This window comes from Balaenoptera physalus, assembly GCF_965194825.1.
Source record: "Balaenoptera physalus genome assembly, chromosome: 4".
NCBI lineage: Eukaryota > Metazoa > Chordata > Mammalia > Artiodactyla > Balaenopteridae > Balaenoptera > Balaenoptera physalus.
Window position 1 is genome coordinate 111,734,580 of NC_138891.1, and position 22,581 is coordinate 111,757,160.

At 39.0% G+C, this 22,581-nt stretch overlaps 1 protein-coding gene across 1 annotated transcript in view; it reads left to right on the plus strand.

Annotated features, from left to right (window-relative positions):
- Nucleotides 1–1,139: 1,139 nt before the first annotated feature.
- Nucleotides 1,140–22,581, plus strand: part of LOC309659581 (uncharacterized protein) — a gene marked incomplete at its 5' end in the record, with an annotated part of 69,583 nt that continues 48,141 nt past the window's right edge. Inside the window, 2 exons of the mRNA XM_082459458.1 lie at nt 1,140–1,296; nt 2,364–2,863. Coding sequence (XP_082315584.1) covers nt 1,140–1,296; nt 2,364–2,863 — 657 coding nt within the window. The remainder of the gene's footprint in view (nt 1,297–2,363; nt 2,864–22,581) is intronic.

Genomic DNA, 22,581 nt, shown 5'->3' on the forward strand with positions numbered 1-22,581 from the left:
ACTTAATTCTTCATAAAAATGTTTTCTGGGTTATGAAAAGAATTAGAATTTCTTATGTTTGGCCTGTCTTACGGTAAAGAGGTAGAAAATAGAATTAACTGAAACAAAATGGTGTGCTATGCGTCACTTTAAATTATTCATTTTCTTTTTTTATTGAGCTTGAGTTTTTCCTCATGATTGACCTTCAGATGCTTCTAAATATCTTTCTGCCACAGAACTGAGTAGACTAGCATCTGGCCTTCCTAGGTTATGAAGTACAAATTGAATTGGCTCTCTTGGGGCTTAAGCCTAAGGTCACTGAGTGTCTTTTAATGGAGATTTATGAATTGAATAGTCACAGCTTACTCTTTGAAAGTTAACATCCACTTATAATCAAAGTCCATTTATGCTCTGGCCTTGATAATTTTAGTGATGACTTTATTACAAGCTGATTCTAGCAGTACTTTTGGCAAATTCTGATGTGAAACAGAACTGAGCAATGTAAAAAATAGCATACTAAATAGTCAACATTTGGTGACATTCTTTTAAAAATGCCAAGGCAATCATTCAAGAAACATACTGTGTTCTAATAGTGTACTGACAGCACAATGCCAGCTGTGTGTGATTCATCGTAGATTCCCAATATCGTGTTTCTGAGCACTATGGCGGTGGGCAAGAAATATATAATATGACACTTTCCCTCAAATAGCTTCGAATCTATTTGGAAAAACAAAACAAGAGAATGCTTATATGTTTAAAATTGAGAGAGGGGGAAAAGTCGTGGTAAGATGGAATATTTAAAATGATAATTTTTCTTTTTGGAAAATGGATTATAATTTGCCCACAATACAGGGCAGAATTCAGACCCATTGATGGAAAAAGCACAGGCAATTGAAGCAGATGAAATAGCATTAGTGAAGACAAAAATGTGAGCATGAATATTATGTGTCAGAGGACACAGGAGGGCAACAGCCAGAAGAGAATAAACCATTCTTAGTGGGGCGTGGTGGGGAGCAAGGCTGAAGATGTAGATTAACAAAGGACTTAATACAACTGAATAGTGCACCTAATGGAGAATCAATACCGTGTATGTTCTTGAGCAGTGGAATTAGACACTGACATCATTCTTCTGCAAAGATTAATCTGATTGATGCATTAAGATGATTGAAACAGGAGAGAGGCGAGAGTTAGAGAAAATAGAGATTTCCAACTCAGAACTACTGCTGAGAAAAAGGGAATGGAGAAGAATTTATAAATATAAAAGACATTTTCAGGAAGAAACAATTGAGCACTATGACTTAGCTGAAGAAAATGGAAGTGAAAATACAGTCAGCAATACGCCAACCTTACAAATGACCAAATATCTATGAGTAATAAAAACGTTCAGTGTGTTTACTTAGCTCTGCCACCTTGACTGTTCAATGAATTTATTCATTAAAAGGTAATGTATCAATGTCCAGCCAGTATGTAGGAGGCTAGCAAATAACAGGAAAGTGGCCTCACCTGATGCTGCTCTCAGCCAAGGGAATGAGTACCCATTATGTTTTACAGAATGCCCTTAATGACTGTTAAGCAGGGATCAAATCTTTTTCATCTATGATATAAAGCACTGCAGTTTCCCAATGTTGATTCTTTTACCCTTGTGCAAAACCCCTTCTTTGAGTTTCCTGCCACACTCTATCCCTCTATCCCACAGCTGTCATTCTCCAGTCATCTATTACTCTCGAAAAATGTGGAAGCATTGATACCTTAGACACTTCCCTTACACTAAGATCTGACATGAGGGTCTGCTGCTTCTCTGAAATTTTGAACTCCAGCATACCTTTGTATGACCACAATCTCTCATTCTTTCAGTCTCTCTCACACCTGCATTCCTAAGGCCAGTAATTTCCTAATGATCATTAGCTACTTTTGCTTTCACCAGAAATACATAACATATCCTCAACTCCCTTGCAAACCTCCCATGATACCACAAAGCGAAACTCCAATCCTGAATTTATGCCATAATCTACCACCTCCCCTTACCTACTTGGGATACAATATAAAAATGGCCATGCTCTTGTTGGCTCTTACTAAGACTAGATTTAAGAACAGAAAAGCTAGTTCCGTGACCTCCCCTGATGGACCCCCCTCCCCCTCCCACTGCAGGCAACCCAGTTGCCCTGGGCCCGTGCAGTATTTCACTTGTTAACTGTATCGGACCTAGACTGAGTTTCAGTGACTAGGTGGTCGTGATTTCAGCCAGTGGACTTAACAGGAGGCAGCAGAGTGGAGAAGAGTCTCCCCGAGGATGGCAACGCCTAGGGAAGCAACTGTGGCAGGCCTGCCCCTTTGCCGAGGCGTGCTGTATTGAGGCCATCACTCCCCGGGGTGTGGGATTGCAGGAGGGAGAACACCGAGCGCGCTGACTCCCCAGGAGCAACTCGCGACGCACAACCTTCATTTTCCGCCATCTTGGAGGGTTGCCCTCCCAAAGAGGCCCCGCCGCAGTGCCTGGATTTGCCCCGCCCACCTGCTGCGTGTAGGCGTGGCTGATGAGGAAGCTTGCGAGACCTCAGTAGCCCTAGGCCTCTCTAGGCGCAGGAAGGTTAGACGGAGGTTTCGGGAGGAGCCCTTGGGGGCCTGGCCTGCCCGCTGCCAGAACGCGGAGTCTCTGCCTCAGCTAGGGGCCAGCAGCCTGCGTGGGAGAGACGCTCCGCCGCCAAGGGCTCGGTGGCAGAGCAGTTCTGCGGCTCTCTTCCTCCCTGTCTCCGGGCCTGGCGCGGGGTGCCAGCCACCCCGAGCTTTCCCCGCACTGGCGTGCCTCCAAAAGCTCGCTTCTGCCCGGGCTACAGCTCAGCGCCCCGTGTTGGCTGGCACTTTTCTGCTGCTTGGAAGGAAAGAAGTAAGTGGAAGCCACGTGCCTGGCTTGGCCAGGCCCGAGGCAGATGTACCTGACCGGGGAAGGGAAGGGGAAATGCGGGGCTTCTGGGGGCCGGATTGGCTTAGAAACGTGTTGGGGGAGGGAACAGAGAACGAACCTCCTCCACGGAGAGTCATGGCCTGTGTTTGAGGTGTTGGGGAGCAGCAGGCGTGTGAATCGGTCTGCACCTGGTTCTTACCTTGGGCCGGGCCCATGTGGAGAGGTAACCTGGCCAGACCCACGGCGGCCTGCCTGGGAGGGTGGCCCCCGCACCTGTGGGCCTGGGCTTCCCAGCGCCTCCCCAGGACTTTCCTGCCAGTGCCAAGGAGCTTCCTCAACCAGCCTGGCCAAATTGCCACGTGCCATTTGCCAGCATGGGGGAGCTCCGTGTGTGTCTGAGAGAGTGTTTGTAGAACTGGATAGTCTCTTGCAAAACGGCCCCGGCAAGGGAGAAGAGTGTTCCCTCCAGCGCCCAGATAGCCTCGGCTGAGGATCTGGGCCACTAAGAAGATTCTGTTCAGCTGGCCAACTTGTGTCATCAACTCAAAATAACAGAGATGGTCACGCCTGCTTGTAGCCCCCCCATCTCCTCCCCATCCCCCCGGTATTTGGTTCTCTATGATGATCTGGCCCATCTTCTTCCTGGAGGCCCAGTGACGTGTTTCTCTGTCAGCTTGCGAGGAAGCCACAGACTCAGTCTCCCCAAGTCAGACTTCCCTCTTTGTCCTGGGACTTCTCAGCATTCACAGAAGCTGCGTGCAGGGTGGTCAGGACGTGTGGGGCGGTTGAGGCCCTTTCCCATCAGCTACCTCAAGTCCAGCTCTCCGATGATCCCTTTGGCTGTAGCCTTCATCAGAATTTTGCCGTTTGTGCTCGTTGATACTTGCGTGTTTTGTGAAGTGGATTCAGCTGCGCACAGAGGGCAGGTTGTCAGCGGGGCTGGCGGAAGACCCTTTCCCCCTTTCCCAATCAAAGAGACTTCCTAGGATTTGTAGACGTCAATCCTGAGTCATCAGAAGGGGAGGTGGGCAGGTGGGCAAGGGGAAAAGAAGGGTGGGCGTGGCCACTGCACAAGACGCCGGTGCTGGTTTTGGTAAATCGGGAGCAGGCATAAGGGAAGGTGTCCCGCAGGCAAGGCCCCGGAATACTGGGAAGAGGCGTCCTCATTGCACACCCTGCCCTGCCCTCTGTGGGGTGGGTAGGGTCCGTGAGAACGTGCGAGCCTTCCTCTTCTGTATATAGAGTGAGCCACTTGTGCGCTTGTCGCTGCTCTTGTGACATTTTTGTACACTGGTTTGCTACTTGTGGCAGGAAGAAACAAAACGAAAAGAGTCATTTCAAGCCAAGCTGTTGTTTTGGAAACCTGCTTTCTTTCGGTGTCGTTTTTGTATTATATTTGAAAGAATCCTTCGTTTCTATTGGTGTTAGTGTGGTAGAGAGAATCAGATAGTCTGACTTGTGATGTTTTCTGCTAGGAAATTGGCAGTGCCTCTGTCGTCGCCCCCTCCTGCACCCTAATCCTTCCTCATTCCCAGGGTGGGATTGCTATGCGCTGGGCAGACCCCTTCCGTCACCTGCTCCCACAGTGGCTCCCTTTGGAACCGGTTTTGTGATCCCCCTAAACAGCTGCAAGGAAGAGTTATTTTTGCCAAGCTGGCTCTTGGGTGCTCTGTGCCCCCCACCAATTTGCTCACCTCTTGGGACATTTTGTAATGTTTTCTCTGTTTTGTAAAACCTTTTGACCAAAATGGTTTCTGTGGTCACCTTTGAAATAACTGGTCATTAATTTGTGTACTTAGCATTCTGAATTTTAGTCTGAGGTGTTTCTGTTGTTGAAGATCGCTGAATGAAAAGGAGCCCTCACCCTGGGACTTGCTGTTAAATGTTTCCTTCATTTACTGTTATTAAAAGATTTATGAGGGGAAAAAAAAAGAATAGACATGATCTTTAACCTCAGTGGAATCCTTATATCCAAGAATACATCTAGAGAAGAAAATAAAGCTGAATGTTTTCGACTTTTAGTATCTTTACCCACTATCTGAAGAAAACAAAAAGCAGCAAACTACCAATGGCTGTTTCTCTGATTACAGTGAGCCCTGCGTGTGTGCATGTTGATGTGTATATATGAGTGCGTGTTTCTTTCCAGGGAACAACACAGATTAAATAAAAGAGGAATCAATTTGCTTATCTTACTGTAAACCAATCCTCATTTCCTCAAACATCTTTTACTTAAGTTTCTGCGCCATGAATCTCTAGTTTTATGCAATATATTTTCCTTTTTCCCCTAAAATAAAAATGTCCCAAGGTTTTCCAGATTACGTGTTGCAGTGCAAGCATTACAAAGGGATTTAGGACTTGCAAACTTTGCTCCGCTGTTTAGCAAAATTTTAGATAAATGAAAAAAATAAAGATAAGTGTTAGGTCCTATGTGCATATTTATTTGTGGATTACACATTATACCAAATGAAAATATAAAGATAAGAAAGGCACTTCGAATGTAGCATCATATTTATACTTGTCTGTACCATTCTGAGAATTACAATATTCTTTTACTTAAGAAAGACAAAATCCCAACATGTTTCCTTGATTCTCTCATCAGAAGGGATTAGCATACAAGTTTTCCTGACCTGAAAAGTAACCTTTAGCTGACAAATGCATGTAAGGAAATGAAAACCAGCAGTGTTTCTACTCTTATCCATTTTTTTCTGATCTCTTCTGATGTAAAAACATTTCCGGCTTCAAAAAACTATTGTTTTATATCTGCATATGTTAAGGAAAGCTTTAAATAATTAAGGTGTTTCCTGAAGTGAGCATACATGTAAATTTAAAATTTAAGGCTAAGCAATAAAATATTCTCTCTGAATTAAAGTGAACTTGCTGACATGATTCATTAAATCCTTAAAAATAATTCAAACTTCAAGAATTTATACTAATGAATATTTCCAATATAGCTTGCAAATTAAGTTGGAAAAGTCTACAAAGAAATGGCTATCAATATAGAAGTGCTGATAAGGCATGCAGATTCATGATTTTACTATAAAAGTTCATTAACAACAACAACAAAAAAAGTTCATTAACACATGAACTATACATGGTTGTATATGTTTTGAGCATATAATTAGGAACCTCACAAAGCCAGTGATTTCACACAGGTAGATTTTCCATTTTTCTAAATGTACCCTTAAATTCCCCAAGACATACATTTATTGAAGCAAAGTGTTACCAAAGGAAGCAGACAATGTAAAGATTGTCCAGAGAAATCCAGAGATGGATTGTAAAGAAATCCAGAGATGGATTTATCAGAAATACCAAAGTTTCATGCAGTTTTGTCACCTTTCGTTTGGCTTAATGACACCAGCCAAATAAAGTCAGCATCATGAATGGTTCAAAAAGCAGTTGAACAGTGTCAAGAAGTTAGAAATTCCATGGAGACAGGTACTATATACTTATTCTCTAAGTAATAATTCTCCCAGAAAAAAAAACTCTCCTTTTTGCATAGTTATAAATTATTCATTTTAATTTGATTTAGATATAACAATATTTATAAATCTGAAGATATTAAATTGATTATAAAAATTAGATTTTAAAGAGATTTTTAAATTTCTTAGTTAAAAATTAAGATAATGATGTACAGAGATGTGGATAATGTGAGTTTCCCTAGTTCAAGCAATTTGTAGTTAAATTAAGAATAGGAGATATCTTTTTCTTCCAGGGAAAAAAGAAAAAGATACTTATTAAATGCTGGGTTTTTAATAGGACACTGGCTAGGCATTATATGCTCATTTTTGTAACTGAAGTGACTAAAACTCAGGAAACTATCCAAAAATTATATGGTTAGTGAACAGGAGGTGCAGAGTTTTGAATTCAGGTTTGCTTGACCCTGAAGACTATAGTCCTTCCACTATAGCAGATTTCCTCCTACTTCTGCTACTTTTCTGTGATACTACAGTATATGCAATTCATAAGTATTCATTGTACAATCTATTAAGTAGCAAATACATACAGATTTATGATGAATATGTTATAAACTAGGACAACATTTTGGGAAAGCAAATTGGCAATAAGCATCAGATACCTATAAAAGTAATTGGGGACAAACTTTCTGGAAACTTCCTACCCCAATACATTGGAAGGGCCTGCATGTTACTGGACACAGCTAGAACCAGGTGCATGCATGTAGTTAAAAAAAAATATTCAATGACACTTGTTAATGATGGTAAAGAAGACTTTTTTCAAAGGATAGAAATAGGAACCATGGCACTAGGGTCTTGCAGTGGGAGAGAAAGATTGGGCTCAACTCCAAATACAGCATGGGTAAGTGGGAATTTACAACCAAGAGCAGGATGTGGGTCATTGTACAGAAAGTTGTATGGAAACAACAGTGATAAGGGGATATTCTGCCTAAACCGTCCTAACAGAAGTCTTGCTGAAGGCAGGGCAGAGTGACCCAACATCAACTGAGGGATGATGAAGGATGAGGAACCCAATGAGATACCAAAGGTGATCAGATATGGAGGATGAAGAATTCTAGCTAAACCAACTTAGCAGGATTCTCGTAAAACTGGGCAATACAGAGACAAACATGGAAGTCTAAGAGTGGAGACCTAATTGAGAAAGTTAAGGACAGCCTGAGTAGAGTTTGGTAGAGGAGAGAACCTTTGTCAATGCCTTTGGGACTTTTTTGTTCCACCTTTTCTTTCTGTTCTTCTTTGTGTCCTGGCGTCTCTGAAACCTGCTTTCTCCACAAGGCTGGAACGGTGGTCACCAGCAGCTCTGGGTACAGTTTTTCAAGGTGAAATTAAATTAGCGTTCAACCACCCTCCCCAGCTCCCACGATTCCTACTTATAAAGCTCTTTGGAAAGTAGCCTAATCTGGTGTGGACCATGGGTCTGTGCCGTGGATGAATCACAACTGAGCAGGGGTACAGAGAACTATGATAGGCTATGCTTGTATCAGACGCTCATCCTCCAACCAGTCACTATTGCCAAGAAAGTACAAGCATGTAAACAACAAAAAAGCCTGCTCCCTTCAAAACTCTTTCCTCAATACTGGGAAAGGGTACTGTCCTGGAAAAATAAGACAATAAGTATATCTTACATACTCCGAAATATTTCCTCATTTGCTTAAACAAATTCAAATGCCTTCCAGTCATTGTGGCCAAAAAAGTTTAAATTATGAAATCAAAATATTTGTATTATGTATGACAAACTATACTAAAGAAGGAATCTAAATGAAAGAGATTTTTCCCTTATCCTCATAATTACCCAGTCTTCAGATAGTTGGCGACTCTTCCACAGTCAAGGTGAGATCCAGTGCAACCTCCAGGCCTGGGCTTGATTGTCTCAGGGAAATCCCACAGTGATTAGTTCAGTGACCCAGACCTAAGTCAGTCAGTGAATGGCCTTCTGCCGGCCACAGGGCTCAGGTACCAGGATTAACATATTTCATGAGGGTGAACTTGGAGAGTTTTTCTGGGGATGACAAGAAAGAAGTCTTCTGAGTTTTTGTGAGAGAGAAATCAGGGGGGAAAAAATTTGTTCTCTGCTCTGCCACACATCTTGATTTGTGGACATGTGAAGCCTGGTACTGCTAGCGGCATTTTGCGACCATAAAGGAAGCTGGTCCTGTGGCTAAACCCGTGAAGGGCGCAGCTGAGGAACTGCAGAGAAATGAAACCAGCACCATTGTATTAAAGAGGACTGAAGTTTATCCTGCCACTGGGTATCTGGCTATCTAAACAAATTTAAGTTATATGTAGCCTTTTCTTCTGTTATTTATACTGCAAAACATCCTGAGACATGAAGCTTTAATTACAATATCATTACAACCAATATAAATGCTCAACCAAAGGGGAGTGGAGAACAAGTTTTAAAATATCCACTCAGAGAACTATTTTGTTTAATAACATTAAATGTTATTATGATGAAGACTATGTAGCAATAGGTTACTTTTTTTATATATATATATATTTTATTTTTAAATTAATTAATTAATTTATTTATTTATTTATGGCTGTGTTGGGTCTTCGTTTCTGTGCGAGGGCTTTCTCTAGTTGCGGCAAGTGGGGGCCACTCTTCATCGCGGTGCGCGGGCCTCTCACTATCATGGCCTCTCTTGTTGCGGAGCACAGGCTCCAGACGCGCAGGCTCAGTAATTGTGGCTCACGGGCCTAGTTGCTCCGCGGCATGTGGGATCTTCCCAGACCAGGGCTCGAACCCGTGTCCCCTGCATTGGCAGGCAGATTCTCAACCACTGCGCCACCAGGGAAGCCCGCAATAGGTTACTTTTAAGGTTACAAATAAATTGTTTGTTTACATTTTATTACCTGAACTATCAGTCAGCATCTGGCAGTCATATTGTGTATCATATAGTCTGACGTTAACACAGTTAGGCTTCAGAGGTCTGACATCATTGGGATGAGATATTCCACAAAAGGGTCTACCCAGAATACTCATGCTTTATTTTTAAAATAAGCTAGGTATTTTTGTGGGAATATTTGTATGATGTGTTAAATACTTCCTGTCTTATTGGAGGAGAGCACATAACAATGTTTTCTTAATGACTCTGTGTCATCACTGGGCATATCAATTTTGTAGTGTATAGTAAAGTAATTATTTGAGGAGACGTTTGCCTCAAGATGCTATGCCTTTTAAAGTCTTGGGTCAGTTTGTTGTATTTACTTTTTATAATTACTTTGTGTATTTTATGGTTTCTCTGACTTGTCCCTCTCCACCAGCCTTTCAGCTGTCATTTCTTGCTGTTCTTTGATGGCCTGACAATATAGTCATGCCCCCTTCTGATTTTCTGCTTCTAACCTGCTTTAGATTAGAAAGTCAAATAGGCACACTTTTTAGAACCGTGTTTAAAGAAGTCAAGACTTTTTAGTAAGAAACTTGTCTAACATACCAAGTTCTGGAACAGAACATTGAGTGCTTTTGTTTGGACTGTACAAATACTTCAAGACAGATTGAGTCAGGAAACACTTTCACACCATTTTCTAATTACAAAATAAAGAGCTCACTTGTGTGTGGAAGGAATTCTTCTGTTAAATCTCTTAAAATTAATGGGATTGTTTTGAACAATATTTACATTGAGTTAATTTGAATTTTGCCCTGAAGTAGGCTTGTTGCCAAGTGACATATAAATTTTAGATCTGTGATGAGCCTTCAGCTAAAAAGCTCATTAGTCAAGATGACATGATTCTTCAATTTACCGAGTGCACACCAGCTTCAGTGGTGTTCCTTAGTTGTTCCTAGCTAAGGACGGAGCTGGTCTGTTATCAGTACAATGTTTTTGTAGTGCTGGGGTTTCCTATATCAAAACATCTAAGTAAACATGTTCCTTTCCTGTCCCTAAAATTACACATTTATTCAGCTGAATGGGTTTTTGAAAGAAAAATGAACTGTTGACTAAATATTTTTAAAATCTGCAGTACTTTGAATTGACTTTATCTTGAGTCTCAATGGATAGTATTTATTATGACATCAATTTGAAGCACCAGGAAGACCATATGGAAATGATGCCTAAAATGTTTACTTGATGCTTTAAATACAATTATTTTTATAGTTATCTTTAATGTATTTACTTTGCTTAATAGCAGCTTTTAGCCATTGTTCATCCATCAGCTAAGGCATATAATGTACTGTTTGGTGTAACAGTGTCATTAGAAGCAAATCTTTACTATCTTAATTTGCTAACTCCAGTTTTGCAGTTTTAAACTGCAAATGCATATTTTTAAATAGGATCATAGAGAAAACATTTCACTTGGAGAAATTATACCAGAAGTACTTAAAATAAATTTCTCAATTTTCCTTTTTCAAGAAGGAAGAAACTTTGTTTTGAGAAGTCTCATAAAGTTTGAGCCTCTAAACACAAAAAGGAGGGGGCAGATTCTAGAGCTCTCTGGTTTATAAGGAAGGTATTTGCTTCATGGGAAATTTCCCTCAGACTCAGTCCATATGGATTATCCTTTAAAATGTTTTCATCAGTTTAGCCTTTCTGCCTTCGATTGAAATGAGCCTAACCCTTGAATGTTGCTGAATTTATGGCTCTAGCAAAACAAACTCTTCTGGCATTTCCTACACACAATTGGGTTTCTTAGCTGCTAGAAAGATTTGAGCCTACAGTACTTTGCTTCATTATTAAAGACATACGATGCCTGTTGTACAGATTTCCCCTTGGGCAACAGAGCTGATAAAAGAATAAAGAATTTCAAGAATCTGTATGTATCTCGAAAATAAGTCCCAAGGTATCTTTCTTTCATTTTTTTTAAGTTGTAGGAAAGCTTGCAAAATAATTTCCATTTTTATTTAGCTTTGTACTTATTGTGAAGCTGTGTGAGAATACAGCATTCACCAGATGAAATTATTTACCTTACGAAATAAACATATGTTATTTTACCTTTTTGGCCACAGTTGGTGATGGTAATGAGACTTTCCTAAAAATGGGAATTTGATGTCAGTCCTAATCAGAATCCTGACTGCAGGTATAATATTATTCCAAAGGGAGCAAATGTGGTTTACTCCTGAGTGTTTCACACTCTTCAACTCTTGAACACTCTTGAACACTTTCTTTATCCCAGGTAAAAATTTTTGCACAGTCGGTTGTGAAGTGTTTAAGGGTGACAACTTACATCCATCCTAATGCCTTAACGTCAGTCCAGTGGTTCTGTGATCAGAATGTCATTGTATTAAATCTATCAAATTGCCAGGCCCCTTGCAAGCAGCTTGGAAACAGAGCGTGCAAGCTGCAGTGAGGTACTTTGTGTTTGTATGTCAGGGGAAAAAGGCAGTCTTAATCCAGATGTGCTCTCATGCACTGGGCTTCGTAGCTTCCTGCAGGTATATAAAACGGCCAAAAGACTCCTTTTGTTAGTGCAAAGGATGGCAGCTGAAATAGAGGGGGGCTGGACAAGGGTAAGACATCTGTTAGAAATCAACCTTGAAGCAGGAGCTGGCAGTGTTGCAGAGCAGTTTTTCAGCTTCTGCAGAGATGGCCATTGACAGACTTGGATCTAAACGTCACAAGGGAGAAAAGCACATTCTAGAATTTAGCATTGAGTCCTTTAACTGTTTAAGTCGTAGGTGATAGACCTATACAAAGAAAATGTTATAGCTATACAGATAAAGTGCTATGGTTGTAAGTGTAAAAATCTGTTATCAATAAATACAGAATTTTATTCATGATATGGTCCCCAAATTTGCAGAAATCCCTTTGGGTCCCAGCCCTGAGCCAGTACATCATAAAGAGTCATGCTCATAGGAAGTGTTCAGCAAGTACTTGTTAACGTAACAATTTCAAATTACTGCTTAACTTGTCTTGCCCAAGTCTATCGAACGACTGGCTATAGAAAATGCATTTCTTTTTTAATTTTTTTTAATAAATTTATTTATTTATTTATTGGCTGCATTGGGTCTTCATTGCTGTGCGTGGGCTTTCTCTAGTTGGAAAATGCATTTCTTAACTTACTTTTTGTGTAAGTATAAGGCTGAAGTAGACTCTAAAGTATATAACAGACCTTTTAGTTTTATAGGGGAAGAAATTCGGGCCATAGAAGTAGAACATTTTGGTAAAAGTCACAAACAGAGAAGGTTACAGAAGCCAGGACTAAAAATTAGGTCTCTTAAACCTCAGTATTGTGCTCTCCACTCTTTAAATAATTGGAATGCATCCATATTTTTGACTATGCTAAGGGATTAAAGAATAATTTTTATATATTATTCTGAAAATAATAAACGATGTTTATTGAGCATGTTATTTGACAGGCACTATTCTTTATATAAATTATTTCAGTAAATCCTCAACAATCCTATAAAGTAACATTATCTCAATTTTACAAGTAATATTACATATATAAGGAATATTTATATGTTTATTCCTATATATAAATATGTATGTCTATTTCTATCTCTCTCTCTCTCTCTTTCTCTCTCATCTATCTGTTTTTGTGTCTACAGAAAATAAGTAAATGCAGAACTGGTTAAGCACGTATGTAGTCTATGTAAGAAGACTCACTCTATTTCTCTCCATAAAACAACACAAATGTCCAGAAGTTAAGCTTACGCAAAGAACAATCAAAATGCTAGGATTGAACAGTATCTCAGAATATACAACACCTTTATTTCAAAAACAAACAAACAAGCAATACAAATAAACACATGTAACTTACTGTATACCTAGTAGTTTAGCAAATATACACACATTTCCCAATATTATTATTAAAGATCTTTATTATGCTAAAAATTCTCAGTTGAGTCTTGAAAAACTAAGCCAAGATGTAACTGGGGAAAATGGAAAGTTTTGTAACATTAAGAAATGTGATCATAGTTGTCCTTGTGGATCCACAATAGAAAATATTTTCATAATCACAGTGAGACAAACAGTAAATATGCTGAATCAAATACTGTAAAATAACTCCATTCAGTTACTGGGAATAGAATATGGGTGGTGGTAACAGAAAAATGGAAAGCCCAATCTTCAATCATTATGACAGGCCGGTAGTAGATACTGTAAGTAGATTATTGAACAGTTAACTCAGTGGAGTAAAAACAAGGGGAAAAGGTAATTATTTTCCCATTACTGAGTTTAAACCTGTTCTGTCAGATCTCCTTCCCCTTCCCCTAAGAAAAAGCAAACTGTGACTTCTTTTTAGGTATATGTCTAGACCACTCCAACTTAAACCTTCAGTATCATCTCTAGTTCACAGTTTTCCCCCTCCTCCAAGGTCAGGCTGTCCTGAACTAGGCTCAGAGACCTGCACTGGAGTATTATAGGATCTGTCCTTTCACTGTCCCCCCAACTCTCTCCCGTCCTCCATACTTCCTGGCTTCTAGGTTAGGGGGATGAAAGGGGTGAAGAGCTTAGGGCAAAAGTGGCAAAGGTCCTATGTCATTGGTGCTTTTGTATTTCAGTCACTGGTATCTCCTCTGTGGTAGGTATTGGCAGGCTGGCTCTCTTGGAGATCATGTTAGAGGTTTTCTGGTGGGTCTGCGGTAATCTCCAACCTGAACAGTTGCCTAGATTGAATAATGTGCTCTTTGGTGATGTGACCTGACCCCTACAGACTGGACACCATCTGTACCTGGTACAGAATAGCCATTCTGAGATGTCCTTTGTATTCCTTCCTTGGTTTTGTGTGAGATCCCCTGTTCCTAAGAGCTCTGCCTTCTTATCTCTTCATCTATTTCCTTCCTTGCTTGAAGCACATCCTGAAAGAGCTTCCTATGAAAGGACGCTTCAGAATTAGATTGTTTGACTTCTTCCATGTCTGAAAATGGTTCTTTTCTACCTGCTCACTTGATTAACCAGTTTACTGAGTATAATTTTAAGTTGAAAGCCTTTTCCATCAGAAATGTGAATGTGGTAATCCCCCATCTTCTCGAGCAGGAAGGAAACAGAGAAATGGCATGAGGACTCGAGCTCTGGCTTCTTTGGTTTCAATCTTACTCCTGACTCCTGCCAGGACTAACTATATTTTTCACAGAGAAAAATTCAGCTTTTCCAATCCTATAAAATTTGATTACTTGATTTGTAGGCATCGTAGATTACTAGTCACAAATGGCAACCCATGGCCTTAAGGTCTTTTTGGTTTTTTGACACTTAAAAAAAATATTGTTAAGCACATAAATTTTTATTTTCCACTGAAGAAAAACTTAAATATAAGGAAATGCAAAGATCTTAGATACATAGTTCAATGAATTTTGAAAATGTATACTCCCATGTATTCAACACCCCGGTCAAGGTCAGGAATACCTTCAGTTCTCTTCAAATTAATCCCTACCTGACATAAGCAGCCACTGTTCTAACTTTACCATCATAAGTTAGTATTTTTATAGTCTTCTTCTCTTGCCAATTTATCTAAGTCAGAAATAATAAAAGCATTAAGTGTTTACTACTACCCCCCAAAAGCTCTGTCTCCTCACTGCAGAATGATGGCTCTTTATTGCTACCCATCTTATAGAATCCAAGTCAGAAAGAGTATATCAACCACAGTTTTCTGTTTCCTTTTCTCCTTTATCCTATCTAAGGTAAGACAGCTGGGATAGTAAGTGAATTGGTGCAGGAAGATATTTTAATTTGGGAAGAAAAAAGAAAGCCCTTGGATATAGTTGAGCCTGAAATGCAAGTGATATTATTAGGGATAGGGTTAGGGTTAAGCTAAGTGCCATGATGGGTGTGCTTCAGAGCAACTATCTACTCCTGAACTTTACAGAAATGGAACTGTATTGTATGTAATCTTTTGTGTCTGGTTTTTCTTTGCTCAACATAGTATTTTTAAGAGATTCATTCATTGTGTTGAGTGTATCCATAGTTTATTTTTTAATATTAATATTATTGTTGAATAGTATTCTAATATATGACTATACCACACATTGTTTTTATGTATTCCTGCTAAGGAACACTTAACCTGTTTCCACTTTGGGAATACAGTTGACTAAAACTGCTATAAACTTTATGAGTTTTTGTGTATAAAATAAATTTTTTTTATTTCTCTTGGTAAATATCTACAGAAGGAATTTCTTTGACAGAGGTAAGTTAATGTTTAGCTTTATAGGAAATGCCAAACATATTTCCAAGGTGGTGCTACTGTTTTACCCTGTCACCAGCAATGTGTGAGTGTTCTAGCTGCTCTACATCCTTGCCAATGTTTGGTCTGATCAATTCCTTCAATTTTTTTCTAATTGATGTGACGTGGTATCTCATTGTGGTTTTAATTTGCATTTCTCTGGTGACTAATGATATCGAGGATCTTTCCATGTGCTTATTCTTTTGTGAAGTATCTTTCAATATTTTACCCATTTAATATTTTGTTTTTCTGTTATTGAGTTGTAGGAGTTTAGATATTCTGGATTCAAGTCATTTGTTAGGTATACATATTACCAATATTGTTCCAGCCTTTTCATTTTCTTGATGAACAGACATTTTTAACTTAAAGTCCAATGTATTGTGTTTTTTCTCTCTTGTTAATGCTTGTTTTGCCTTTTCTTAGAAATTTTTATTTACCCAAGGTTCCAGGAAATATTTGTCCACGTTTATCTCTAGAAATGTTATAGTTTTGGTTTAATGTTTTAGGTCTATGAACATCTTGAATTAATTTTTATTGTGAGATAATGAATAAAGTTAATATTTTTTCATACTTTTATTCCATTTTTTCAGATCATTTGTTGATAAGACTTTCATTTCCTATTGAATTGCTTGACTGTGCCTTGTGAAAAAGCAGTCTATTTCTGGATTTTCTTTTCTCTTCCATTAATCTATTTGTCTATCATTCTACCAACATTGCCCTATCTTGATTACTGTAGCTTCATAGCAACAAGCAAACAAACAAGAACAGTATATTTTTCCTCATTCCTGCTTTCTGGTGTGCCACATTTGGACACATGCTTGGTCTTTCTTTAAGGACATAGGATAAAAGATTTAGCTGTCTTTACATTTTTATACCTAGTAACCTAAAATTCCAACTACAGTGGGCACATCACCAGACTCCTAAAATATAGCAAGAGATAATTTGACTATTTACTTCGTTAGTGCATAATAGGTAACATCAGTGATCTCCTGGGGTAGACAAATTCGAGCTTTCTCATATCCCACTTTGACTCAGTCGGTTCAAAAGTATACTTTACCCCACTTGCAAGTATCAGTTTTTGCAAATTTGAATCTTTAAACTTCAAGTGACAGGCTCCCAATTATAAACTTGCTTAAAATAATAATAAATACAAAAGGTATTATTAGTTTATATAACAGAAAAATCCAGAAATAAGAGAGCCAGCTTTAGGAAGAGTTATAACCAAAGAGTATCAACAAGTGCTTCCTTGGTCTCGCCCCTGTCCCCCACCCTTCTTCCCATCTTTTATTCTCTATGTTGGCTTCATTCTCAGGCAGGCTTTCACCATACAGAGGCTGTTGGCAGCTCTTGGCTTATTAACTTAGCTTCTCTTTCCATGGATTTCTAAAAGAGTCTAGGGCTTAACTCCCTGGCTCAACTAGGGTCATATAACTGTCCTTGAGCTACTCATTGTAAATGTGTTTGACTGGGTATAGCTACTTCCCACCCCTCAGAGCAGGATGGAATGGGGCCAGATTTACCTGAATTACTTTGCAAAGAAAAATAGAGTTCGTAATTGCCAAAAAAAAAAAAAAAAAAAAAAAGGAAAATACATGCTGAGCAGACAAAAACAAGAGACTATTACTACAGTTCAAAGATATCAAAGAGTTGAATTAGATGACCAGGCTGAAGTACTTATTTTTAAAAGAAGTCTCATTTCATAACTTTTCATTCTACTCTTTACCTTCTGTCCCAGGGAACAAAGACACCCAGTTTCTTCTTGCAACATAACTCAAGGGGTCTTGAATATAAAGTGAATCCTCAAAGTTTATCAGAAAACACTGAAGCCTTATCATGTCTGTCTTATCAAAACTTCTGACACAGGACTTCCCTGGCAGTCCAATGGTTAAGACTCCGTGTTCCCATTGCAGAGGGCACAGGTTCGATTCCCTAGTCAGGGAACTAAGATTCCACATGCTGCATGGTGTGGCCAAAAGACTTAAAAAAAAAAAAAAGAAAGAAAAAAACTTTTGACACATGTGGATGGATATCACACAATGTATATCTTTTGACTTTTCAGTAGCATTTCCTGGCCACTAATGATAGTCGTGTGAATGCATTGCTGTGCTATAAGCAGTTCTACGCTGGGTTCACTAGTTTATAATGTAATTTCTCTGAAAGAAATTTTAGATAAAATAATTGGCATTCTGATCTCTGAAAGTATGCTTCATTTTTATAGTGATTTAAAAAGTCCATTTAGCTGATTGGTCAGCCTTGTAAGAACTTGCTGTAAGAACCCCATCAGAGTTCTTTGGAGAAGGGTCATTTTATATGGGTAAAAGGGGAGGAGAGTTTAAATCTTTTTAATAGTTTTTTAGTCTCTGATACAAATCACCCGAAGTCCACATGTAAACTAACTCCAACATTACCTCAAGATTAAGCAAGCTTGTTTTAACATCACCATTTGACCTCTGGGAAAAATGGCTTTACATTTCTGTGGATCAATGTGGCTACGACAATATGTCACTGTCCTCAGGATACTCTAAGTGTTATCTTCTAATACCATTGCTTAACAGAGACATGCTAGAAAATGAATCATCACACACTTCAATAACCATCTTTGTTTAGTTTTAAGAACTTGACTTCCTAATTTCATAGTCAAGGCCTGAGAGTCCGAGGATAAATTGGACACCACTCCAGATGGTGGATTAAGCAATCCATTCTACTTGGCCAGCATTTAGCTCAGAGACCAGCCAACTTAATTATCCTCTCCTTACTTGTAGAGTTATTTCACCTTAGCCCCTTCTAACTCCAGAACACATCATGATATAACAGAACTTTCTGGAAAACTCATTTCTCTTATGGCCATTAGTGTGTGTTTATTCAGCTTCCTCCTTGCTTGCCCTCAGCATCTGTTTACAGTCCTCTGGCCCCTTTCATATTAGCCAGTTATTTTGCAAAGGGCCTCTTTCCCTCTCCTTTGTTGTTGAAAACATCACTTTACATCTCTTTACCTCTTTCTTATTATTTTAAGTATATGTCTAAATATTATAAACCTGAAGATAGTTTTTCAATGAGATGTTATCGAGATGAATACTCACCCTCATGCAAGCTGTTTCTCTCTCTCTTTTCCCCAGTACCTCTGCACTAGCCTTCACAGATGGTTCACCTGTCAGAGGGAAATAAGAGGAAGGGCTTCTAGTAGCAAACTGGGTGCAACCCTTGTAATCCCAATGGAGTGTCCAGGTGAAGGAAAAGAGGAAGCAGAGATTCTCAGTCACCTCTTGGACCTCTGTGGGTCTGTGGTTCTCCTGATTTGTTTGGTCCCCGCTTTTTCATGGCTGCCTTGGGGTTCTTCCAGGCGTCTAACACAAAGATTCCTAAGATCTCCCCCTGATAATTGCTTCTTCTTTGATGTCCTGAGTTTCCCAGGACCTGCCACTGACGAAGTGGCCTTGTCCTATTCTCTTCTATGCAATATTGCTTTCTAGTTCCTGTAGCTCTTAGTCAATTCATTGGACTAGTTGTCCAAAATGAAACAGAAAGCATTTTTGCTTGTTTATAAAATATTTTCTTATAGGTTACATGTAGGCATTCCATTATCCTATCACTAAACTTGATTGTTTCTCTATTATGTGTCATTATCCATATAAGAAGTAGTATGAAACAGTGGGTAGAGATTATAGGTCTCGGTGACAAACTGCCTAAATTCAGGTCCCAACTCCAGTCATCACCAGCTGTGTGACCTTAGAAAAGCTACTTAATCTCTCTGTGCTTCAGTTTCTCAACCATAAAATAAATATAATAGTAATACCAAATCAAAGGTTATTGGAAGGACTTAGTGTCTACAACCCTTGTCTAAAGCCCTTGAGACTGGATGTACCCTAGAATTAAGACATTTTTATTTTTTAAAGAAAGGTTAAATGGAGTATATTGTAATATATTATACAATACCCATGACAGAATTTGAGCAGTAGAGTCAAACATATTAACAATTCTGCAGGAAAGTATATGGATATTCACACTAAGTTGAATTTAAAAAAAGCTGAGAAATAGCCACATAGCAGTTCAGGTAACGTTTTTCTATCAAATGACTAAGCCAGGTCAGGTGTTGCTGTCCAATGAGTCATGAAAAACGTTTGTTTCAGCTGGAATTGCCTGAGTACAGTGTTTAGCCAGGTGTTTAGTACATAGTAAATTCTTCAGACATTGTCTATCATTACTAGTATTGTTATTCAGTAAATACATTTACTGAGTGCCTACCACGTGCTATTAATTTTGTCATATGTTATTGTCATATGTCATATGGAGCTGCTTGATTGAGGTCAGAGCCCTTCTTCTCAGGATCTGATTAATTAATACTTTGTTTTTTTTTTTAAAGACTGAATGAAACCTTCAGAACTTGAAGAGACAGGTGCCAGTCAGAAGATTTTTTTCTCACAAAATTTTTAAAAATTTCTCCTCCAGATAACCTTAATATTCAGATATGGACCACATTGGTTTATTTTTTAAATTTTTTATTGATGTATAATTGACAAAGTTGTAAGATGTATGAGGTGTACAATGTGATGATTTGATATATGTATATAGCAGTATGAAACGATTCCTCGTATCAACTTAATTAACACATCCATCACCTCACATATTTAGTTTTTTTACGAGAACATTTAAGTTCTACTCTCTTGGCAAATTTTAATTATACAATACAGTGTCACCAACTGTAGTCACCGTGTTGTACATTAGATTCTAACCCCGTGATGGTGGAGGCTCCAAGCAGAACTGGAAATGGCTGCCACTCCCATCCCAACCCTCTTCAAGACAGAGCGGTTCATACTTCCTCAGGTTCCTCCGACGTATCTGGTCTCTGCTCCTGAGATGCTCCATCTCACTCTTTTGTACTTGAGATGACAGGCAGTGTCCCTAGCCAACTGCAACATTTTGTCTCCTATTTGAGCCGCTGAGAAGTGGGCGTCTCCTGTCTTCTACTGGATATTACATAGTAGCAAGTATGTGAAAAATTTCATGACAAGTTACAAAATACACAAATTATAGAAAACCACATGCTCTTGTTTTCCTCCCTACTTAAGTTTTATAAATTACACTTCGGGATTAGGGCAGAGGAACACATGATACCATGCATCGCTAACAACAGTCTATTGGATCTATATGTTCACAGATGAAAGAAGCCTTGTTCCAAGCTAACTGGCCAAGGTCTTGACCTTCAGGGCAGCCCTCATATATTTTAAACCTAAATGCATTCAATGACCTGCCTAAGTGATAAAAGAGGTCATCATAATATCTTTCAGCTGAATTTCTATTAGTGGTCTGGCCCCTAGTTTTCATTAAAAAAAAAAAAAGTTTACTGTTTTATGATTATAGACCAAATTAGAGAACTATCCTATAAATTTTTGTGTAAGTAGGTTGGCCCCTGGTTTTCATTTTTTTTTTTTACTGTTGAATAACCACAGATTGAATACAAGAAATTATGTATGCGTATGTACATAGATGGTATTATAGGATAGTTACGAAATATATCTTATATCCATATATTTTTATATATATCCATAGATAGAAATACAGAATCTCCTATAAAAAGACTGTCTAGACTTTTTCCCCAAAACCTTTTTTCAGGACAGATCTCCTCAATCCACTCACTGAAATGTGAAATTCACTCAGGAGGCCAGTTTATTTCCAGCCTAAAATTCCTAATGTTCTGAACACTTGATATGGTGCCCTTTAGGATTACTGCCAGTTGAACCTAAATTCTGTGGCCATTACCCCACAAAGTACATCAGGCTGTGAAACAAGCTCTTAAAGGAAAGTAGTTTTTCAAGCTACATTATAGTGCTTTTAAAGGGAATAAAATCCTTAATGAGAAAATGAGTCTCTTGAGACTTCCGGCTCCAAGGTCAGCTCTGCATACTTGCCCTCTTGCTTGGCAGAGAATCTGTTAAGGGACATTTCAGGGAGCCCATTCTCTAAAAGGTCCAGGATGAAACAGGATGACAGCCTGTTCTCTGGAGCCTCTGTTGGGCAACTTTATAATTCTCTGACAGATTTCCTCAGAAGCTGTTCCCACACAACAATACCCAGTCACCAGCGTCTCCCACTGCTACAGCCCAACCAAGGAAGGAGGAACTGGGTTGCTAAGGAACCTGTTGCAATAGCACCTGATGGAACTAACACTTGTCAGCTTATAACAGTTTAGTGTGAATAAACTTATCAGAATTCTCCCAAGTGCATTAATACATTGTCAGCTTCTGCAGGGCTTGGACCCTTTCTTTACTTATCTTTATTTCTATTCACATCTAGTGCAGTGCTACATAAATGTTTTTGGAGTGTCAGTTGAGGTCAACCTGTTCAACGATATTGCCTTCAGCTGACTCTTCCTGTTCGGGAGTGAGGAGGAGGAAGAAGGGCTTTTTCTATTGCTGTTACTCATTGCTTGAATCTATGGTGGAAGCAGTACAAAGAGGTGGCTGCTTTTAGAGGCCACAGAACTGGAGGGTGACAGAACTTACCTGGACTGTGGAGTGTGATGATTAGGAGAGAAAATGAAGCTTCAGATTCAGAAAAATTCACCAAATGCCAAGATAGGTATTGTGGATATTGCTGAATAAAGGATAACAGAAAACGTCTAAAAATTACTGCGCATAAGACTTTTGGCATCTCTCTAGGTGGTCTCCATTAGTTGGTGGTATAATTTAAGTGCAACTGCCCCTCCTCTAGGAGAGTGGTTAAATGAAGCCTTGATAATGAGATACAGAAAGCAAGATTGGAATAATTTTGTTCATTCCAACTTCCCATACATCCATATTTAAGGCTTCTTGGTAAGCTACAATGAACACTTCAACATTATGAGAAATGGGGATGACACTAAAATGTAATTATATTTAATATATGGAATGCAGAATAGTAACATTCTGTAAGCTAGGGCAAGTCAGAGAAAAGGAGAGTCTAATCTGCTTTCCTGAGCCTCTTTCCTCTCCATCTCTTTAGAATTAACCAAAGCTCGCTGTAACATCTATTAAAAGATGAATTCACTGGTGTGGTTCTTTGTTATTTAACCTTCACCCAGAAATGTAATTAAGAAGCAAATCATATTACCTTGATGACAGAGACAAAGTATGTCAGAAAGGACATTATTACTACAAA